The 8,267-nt window shown below is 42.0% G+C and overlaps 1 protein-coding gene across 1 annotated transcript in view; it reads right to left on the reverse strand.

Annotated features, from left to right (window-relative positions):
* LOC109469630 overlaps positions 1-8,267 on the reverse strand; it is a 39,230-nt gene extending 30,963 nt beyond the window's left edge. The window contains exons 1-10 of the mRNA XM_019768167.1: positions 7,997-8,267; positions 5,669-5,822; positions 5,399-5,541; positions 4,381-4,491; positions 3,889-4,033; positions 3,532-3,677; positions 2,710-2,829; positions 1,703-1,892; positions 1,041-1,183; positions 621-731 (exon numbers count right to left, since the gene is read on the reverse strand). Coding sequence (XP_019623726.1) covers positions 621-731; positions 1,041-1,183; positions 1,703-1,892; positions 2,710-2,829; positions 3,532-3,677; positions 3,889-4,033; positions 4,381-4,491; positions 5,399-5,541; positions 5,669-5,822; positions 7,997-8,060 — 1,327 coding nt within the window. The 5' untranslated portion in view covers positions 8,061-8,267. The remainder of the gene's footprint in view (positions 1-620; positions 732-1,040; positions 1,184-1,702; positions 1,893-2,709; positions 2,830-3,531; positions 3,678-3,888; positions 4,034-4,380; positions 4,492-5,398; positions 5,542-5,668; positions 5,823-7,996) is intronic.

The following is an 8,267-nucleotide window of genomic DNA, read 5'->3' on the forward strand; positions in this document are numbered from 1 at the left end:
TTTTCAGCAATAGCACATCATACATGCATGATGTATAAGGTTAATGTTCATGACTTTGAAGTCATTTACTTTGAAGTGGTCATACTATCATAGGTAGTACTGAATGAAAAATCCCCACTGCTTGTGACCAAAGCATTCTGCATGCTGCCCAGTATAACATAGTACATAACAAAACACCTAAACATGCATGCACTTGTACATGTACCTACCAGCTGAGTCATTGCCTGTATGTTCCAATGACCCTTGGCCCTGAGCATCTACACTGTGCGAGCCTTCTACTCAGCAGGAGAAAGAAAAGCACATAATAGAAAACAAGCAGCAAAGATATAGCTTCCAGCATGTTGAAGAGCCTTAAGTACATGTACATGTATAGCCACAGGTAATTTGCCAGTTGTGCACTCTTTTTTTTTAAAATCTTCAAGTAAAGAAGCATGGCTATATGAAATACATTTTTATTATTTCAAAGCACTAACTTACATAACATGCACAATGCATGATCTTATACTACATGAACCATAGCAAGACGTGAATGAGGCACTAAATCTAGTAGACTAATTAGAGGCTTTGAAAGCGATACATGTATGTGTCTCCCAAACCTTCAAAACTACAACAATCCTTACCACAGTGCTGCTCATCACTGTTGTCCCCACAGTTGTTGACTCCATCACAGTTGGCCCAGTGTGGGACACACAGGCCATTAGAGCAGCTGAACTGGTCAAGAGAACTGCAATCTGAGGACAAGAAAGTATGATGATTACATAATGTAATGTTCATTATACATGGATCAGCACTGGTGTTGTTACTTAAGTTCGCTACTCATTTGGTAGTACATGTATGACCAAATGTCATAACTTCTATGGATTATGATAATTGTCTTGCTTACTGACAGTGGATTTCAGAGAAATTCTGAATTGATAAAAAATCAGTAAACTTTAAGCTAAAAATTGCCAGAAACATTTTGAATCACCCAATTATCAAACAAAAAAAAACACAACTCTGAATTTCAAAGGTTAATGAACAAAACTGTCCCCATCCCTTACCATGAGTACCGTAGGTCCTACACCAGACATCCCATCCCTCGGTGTACTCGTGGCTCCCCTCATGGTTCACACCTACTTCCTCACAGTTCTCTCGGGCAGTGTGGATGGGGTGGGCGATGGTTCCATCCAACAGCCAGCCATTCCTGGCAAAAGAAAGTAAAACTTTGAAACAGAACAATAGGTGGTGATTGTGATTATAACGTCTTGTTTTATCTTAAGTACAACAGGTTGCATTGATGGGTTGGGTGACAATTAATTCAATTGATACCTAATTTGACAAATCTTTAAAAAAATCAGCCAATTGATTAATGTGATTGTTAATGATGATTTTGCATGTCACAAAGACATTAGTCAGGACATTAAAGTAGCTATAATTCACATTCCCAAGAGCCACTGACTAGTCAGAGAGTGTGTAACTGAAGCATCATGGATGGACAATACCAGTGTTCATCTCAGCTTCAATTCTTCACTTCATCATATCAACGCAGTGGCAAAACAACTTGCAAGTTCCTGATACAGTAAAGTTTTCAGCTGAATTAACAGATTTTATGGAAAGGAAACTAACTTCATTGCATGGATGCAATGTGATGTAATGCCTGATAAATCAAGTAAATGACAGAAAAAACTACTACAAAGAAGGAAACATTTGCTAAGTATTTTACCTGCAGAGGTCGAGCCCAGCAATCCACGAGTCCCGGAGCTCTTCCCATGCTGCAATCTGCATGCCCATCTGCAGACATCTGTCCGCTGCCTGCAGGAAGGTGATGGTGTCTCCACCCTGCTCGTCTGACACCAGAACCACCTTACTGACACCCACAAATCCCTGACGTCTGGAGTCTGGAGGGGCGATGGCTGGAGGTGGAGGAAGGATTTAGCTATACATTGTAGTTATAGATCTAGACTTACAATGTAGCTCTACACAAATAATACATCAATGTTGTACAATCTGCATCATGCTGTAATGTCCTTTTCAAAATCTATGCCTTAGGCAGTTGTAGCATGCATTTTGTACATGTACGTGCAACAAAGGCATAACCTTTTTATGTTGTATCTAAAATATACGTGGAAAACATGAAGACCAAAACCTTGGCAAACTGTGCCATCTCCGTTGACATCCCTGAATCCAGGCAGACAGTGACAGCGGTACTGAGTCAGGCCGACAGACTCACAGTAGCCCTGTCCAGGGGGGGCACACCTGGCACGGTCACAGGGGTTTGCTGTGGGAGGGGGGCAGTAAGAGGAACCATCACTGGGCAGCAATATTGCCAGGAAGATTTGTGTTAAATCTTTTAGCAGAAAGAAACAGCATAATCATGTCATACCTGTAAATTGATTGGAAACTTGATACATGCCTTCATTTTCATTCTTCACAACTACAATTTACAAAATGTACACGTAAATGAGTTCACACAAAGCCTTATCCAAAGAGCTCACTTAAACACTTTGGGTCATATCTTTCTACAATGTTTACAGTTAGATGTGCCAGGCTTGCATGTAGTCATAATATCCAGCTTCTACCATACCTCATGCCTAGTAAAAACTGATGCACTGTCTCTCATTAACTCCATCAAGCTTACTTGGAACCTTTCCACCAAGTACCAAATAACCTACAAGAGACAATTAAACTTACATCCAAAAACCTCATCGCCAAGCACTCCTGTCCTGTCACCTCTACAGCGGTCTGGCAGCTCATCGCTGAAGTCTCCACAGTTGTCCACCCCATCACACATGGCCCACTTAGGAACACAGTTCAGGTTGTTACAGGTGTACTGGGATACAGACTCACAGGCTGGGGGTGGAGACAAAACACACTTAAGGTTGATGCAGAATCTGATATGTGCATATATCCATAGGGCAGGCTAGGGACAACAGCACTACTAAAACACTTAGAAGTTGGAATTGAAAAATAGACTCAAGGATGGGAACGAAAAAAGGCACTCTAGCTTGTTTTTTTATTTATTGCCAGTAATTTGCATATATACTGAAACTTTGGTGAGTTACCCAAAAGGGGGGTTACTATCTGAAGAATACCTTATATACCGTGGCGTCGTGTGGTGTAGTGGTACATCACTGGACTATGAAACGGGGAGACCCGGGTTCGATTCCGGGTCGTACCCGAACAAGTTCCAACATGCGCCGCGACGTTGTACCCTTGGGAAAGGTACTTAACATGACTTTCCTCACTTCACTCAGGTGTAAATGAGTACCTTGCTTTGGCTAGGGACGTCCCTCGGATAGGACGTTAAATGGAGGTCCCGTGTTTTGGACAGCCACACCCCACGCACGTTAAAGAACCCACCACACTTATCGAAAAGAGTAGGGGACCTTCCCGGTGTGAATGGTTCAAACCTTACAGTCTGGTCTCGGGGTTGACATGTTTGAAGAGGTGATAGTCACCTGTTATGTTAATCCTTCCACAAATGTGGTAAATCGTCATAAAATAAAATAGATTATATTAGATATTGCAAGAGAGGTCTATATATGTACTTACTGAAGCTGGAGCTCAGGGCCTTACACCAGACATCCAACTTGTCGTTCCACTCGTAGCTCCCATCATGATGGAGGCCGATCTTCCCACAGCCAGCTCGTGTCTTGTGGACTGCATGGGCTGTCGTCGCATCTTGGAGCCATCCATGCCTGCCATATGGCAAAGAAGTTACTACTGCGTTTAATAATGTTCATGGATGTGTGGTAAATTTGTAACACTACCATTTCAACTTCAGCAGTGATGACGTCATCCATCACTTTTTGACATTTTAGTTAATGACCTCTACTGTGATAATAACCCATTGTTAGACTGACAGCTGTAGTAAGGAAATTTTGTACACTTTATTGACTAGTCTCTTACCTGCAGATGTCCAGTCCCTTGGCCCACTGTTCTGCTAAATCCTGCCACCTGGCCACACGAGCCCCCACAGCCTGACAGGTCCGAGATGCATTCCAGAAGTTGACAGAAGGTCCTGCCCTCAGGGCTGGGTACAGGAACACTCCACCTACAGGTTAGGCAGGGACAGTCACTGGGACTGATCACTATTGATATAAATGAGCTTCAAAGAAACAACGTCATGACATCTTTTCTGTATACTAAGGGAGGTTTGACAATCATTACCTTATTCTAATTATGAGTCATTGGAATAAAAAGATTCATCTACTTCGATTATCTGGACATGAATTATCAATTACAATGTTAGAAAGTGTCACAGTAAGAAAAGAAGCCTTAACAGAGTACAACTGGAATCATAAGAATTAATGATATAATTAATCAACACACCATACAAAGTACTTTTAATTTATTGCCATTGCTGCACTTTAAGAGGAGATAGACAAGATTCTGACATACCACATTGCTGTTCGTCGCTGTTGTCTCCACAGTTGTTGACGCCGTCACACCTCGCCCAGTGAGGAACACACAGGCCGTTTCCACACGAGAACTGACCGAGTCTTCCGCACTCTGGGATTAAAACAGTTTACATTACGATATAGATATTAAATCATGAACAAAAGAATGGGATTTCGTAATGGAACAGAGGTCGAAAACAAGACATGGAATAGCCCTCAAAGTTAAACAAACAGGCCAGTAAAATATGATGTTAGCTGCCACGCCCCCTGTATGTGGCCAATTATAGGTCGCCCCAAAAATCATTATCATTTAGTAATATCTTTGGCTGAAATGATATAAACTGCAAACAATTGTCAACAGCATGTATCCATCTTACCAACTTTAACACTTAAATAATAAAAGATTGCATGAATTTGCATCCCCTGAAGTTTAAAAACTTTTTTAAATCACTGCTGCAGTAAATATCACGCGATAACTTACAAGGCCCTTACAAGTACAGTGCGACGTCTAAACCGCAAACGTACTTGTACTTACGATCAACCAAGACTGCATTACCTACCTGACAGTAAACAACATTTATAATAATGTTAAAAGCCTTTAAGTGGTAGTTAATGAAGTAGTTTCCAACATTAGAAACCAATCGGTGATTTTCTGGCAGCCATCTTGAAAAATAACCTTTGACCCGAACTATGATGATCATCACTTTCCGCCCTGATACCCCAGAGCATGTCACTATTTGTCAGCTATCAACATTAGGCCACAGTATGTAAATTTTATGGATGACATCCTCCTCAGACTCCAAATCTAATGCGAGCGGGCGAAAAAAAAACAAGACGGGCCGAAAAAATTTCTTGTGTTTTTTTTCCAAGTTCCAAAATCAGGCGAAAATTAATTCGCGCTGATGTCATCCATAAATTTACTTCCTGTGGTCTTAGGTGCAGAGTGTCAATGTAACACTCGCTATCTATTGATTAAAAGGTAAGTCGTTATTTATTGTGTCCAGGGAAGTTGGACTCACCGACATGGCGACCGACGTAGCACCAGACGCCGAAGGTTCCTCCTTGTTCCCGGGGGCTGACCTGGCTGACCCCCACTGCCGCGCAGCCATCTCGGCCCGAGCGGATAGGCTGGGCCACGGTTCCATCATTCAGCCAAGCGTATCTACGGGGTAGGAGAAACTAGGTTCACTGGAACTAATCTAAACTATTCTAGAAACCCCATTCAAGAGATTTAGAGAGAACAAATGCAATTCGTAGCCAACAATTTAGCAAAACCAAGTGTTCCGTACTTGCACAGATCCAGTCCAATAGTCCAGGTGTCCCTGACGTTCTGCCAGCACGCCGTCTCTGCCCATGCGCCGTACGTCCGGGTGCAGTACCCCCTGGCTGTGTGCACGGTCACTCCGGGGCTTCTCAGCGGGCTTTCGGCCAGGAAAACAGATCCTAGGACAAAGCAGCGAAGGAATAAATGCATGGATGGATGGATGGATGGATGGATGGATGGATGGATGGATGGATGGATGGATGGATGGATGGATGGATGGATGGATGGATGGATGGATGGATGGAAAATTTGAGAAAGCAGTAAGATGGTGTGGGGATTATGCTCAGAAACGACGTAAAACAGAACTCATGAATTGGTGATAGACGGGTGATATCAACAACGAAGTTGACACAGTGGTGGGGAAATCACCAGAAAGGGCTCGAACTATTTGAGACCATAGCTATCATGCAACATCAGTAGCACTTACATGTAATAAACTCGATCTCTCCAAGACATTTAAAATGTGGTGTGCAACCTTAATTGAATCGTGACACTTACAAGGTGTCAGTAAATATCTTCAAAGATACAATAACAAAGTTAACAGCAACGACCTCAACAAAAAATCTAATTGGTCATTCCTTTTAATTATTTGATATCAGTTTCCAGCTCCACTTGATAATAAAAAGGTTCAAAGATGAAAATTAATCGACCCTACCCATCCTGTTGATAATTATCATAACCCAACACCTCCTAATATGGAAAAGAGATTTGTATGTGGGTTTACCTAATGACTGTATCAAGTGAATCATAGTGCGTATACGTTAATTAAAGCTACCGAACCGCCGCCGCTCCCAGTGTTGTGGTTAGAGAAACTATAACTTGATGACATCATCGCACACCTTCGCACCATTCTTGATGAAAGAAGAACTAGACTAAAACATAGTCACAGCTTTGAATGCTTGATGAGTTTTCATGGTTACGTTGCCACCGGTAGAAGTATAGAAACAATGCTGCATTGATAGAGACTAGAAATACTACCTATTGTCTGACAGTCACCAGTACTGTCGACGTCCTTGGATGAAAGATTCTTTTGTGTTGTCTATGATTAATCACAGTAGCTTCAAGCTACATTTGTCATTGATACTTTCTTTCGCCATTAGCATGGGATTTTTCTTCTTCTGAAGTCTATCCTCTGTACTGGCCCCAAACCGTCATGATATATCATAATGCACTTCTACATAGAACAATGCGCATCCCCTTAGGAATATTTCCACCATAAGTTGTTGTTGGTGCATCTCCCAGCCGGGTCCTTGGCAAGCGGCCAAGACGAGCCTTGAAAGACGTCGGACGGGTGCGGTGCCGACCTGTCATTTTATCTACCAGATTAGGAGCAAACCACGGACTTGTCGGGATTCCGAGTAAGAGTGCCAATCTGTTGTAACTCGATCGGTTTTCTTCTTTTTTTTCTACAGTTTTAAAAAAAATTCCTCGCAACAACATCAATGAGAATTAATGTTTTTCCGAAAAATTCTAACTCTTTTCACAGGTAAAACCGTCGCTATAATATATACAAATTGGCTTTATATGGCGTATGACCTTTTGCTGGCCGTGTCAATGAAAATTAGGGGCGGATATGTATTGTACAGAATGGGCAACTACTGTACTCTTAGTATTTGTCCTGCCATTCCAATTAATGTTCATGCTATGTGAAAAATAATCTGTTCATTTTCATCGTCATTCTATTAAAATTCAATACCAAATTCCCCGTATGGATCCTTTCAGAAAAGCATATATTATGAGTCGCTCCTATTGTTGAATTATCTAGCAGAGTGTTTTGGAGATCCCTGTGATGGCCAAGTAGAGAAACACGAGAGCAACACTTTCTGTGGAAGGTGCCAAGCATTCTCCAGAGCACCAATATATGCTATAGTCTATACTCATGGAACAGACACAAGTTGTTCAGGCTGTGCGCCCAAGCTCTGTTAGCTTTATAAACAGCTCTATTCCATACCTAGGAAACGCAGTTATCTTTATCAACTAATAAAAAGGTGATAAACGTGAAGAAATTTGTTGTTCGGTTTTTGGCTCTCAACAGTCAATGCAACACCGAAATTAATGACACTGTTCAGTGCCTCGGATCTCAAGGTTCCACACCCCCTCCCTATCGTGACCAGAAAGTAGCTCGTCCTGCAAATACTATAGTATATCTTAGATCACACAATTAAGACGTTTAAAACTTCCCGCATTTCTAGAGAAACTACGAATGCCACCGCCCCCTTGGCTCAAAGAAATTCCAATGAAATCCAAGATACGCGTCCAGAGATTTAAAAGTAATATAACAGATAAGCTTTACCTTTGTTGAGAGCCTCCCCAAAGGTGCATAGGAGTAAAACTCCTAATGGGACTTTCCAAGTCATTTTCTCCGCCCTTAGCCCTCCTAAGTATTCACAGTAGTTCGAAGAGTTGCTCAAAGTTACAGTCGCTGTGTTGCAAGTCAAGTTCGTAATGAAGAGTGGAACGGTGGGCTCTCCCAGCTGTATTTGTAAGCTTCCTGTCGTTCCTACGCCCCGGAATTTGATGTAACAAGCCAGGTATGCCGAGACAGTGGGCTGAAAATGGGAGGG

Source organism: Branchiostoma belcheri, unplaced genomic scaffold (genome assembly GCF_001625305.1).
Source record: "Branchiostoma belcheri isolate BF01 breed outbred unplaced genomic scaffold, Haploidv18h27 scaffold21, whole genome shotgun sequence".
Taxonomy (NCBI): domain Eukaryota; kingdom Metazoa; phylum Chordata; class Leptocardii; order Amphioxiformes; family Branchiostomatidae; genus Branchiostoma; species Branchiostoma belcheri.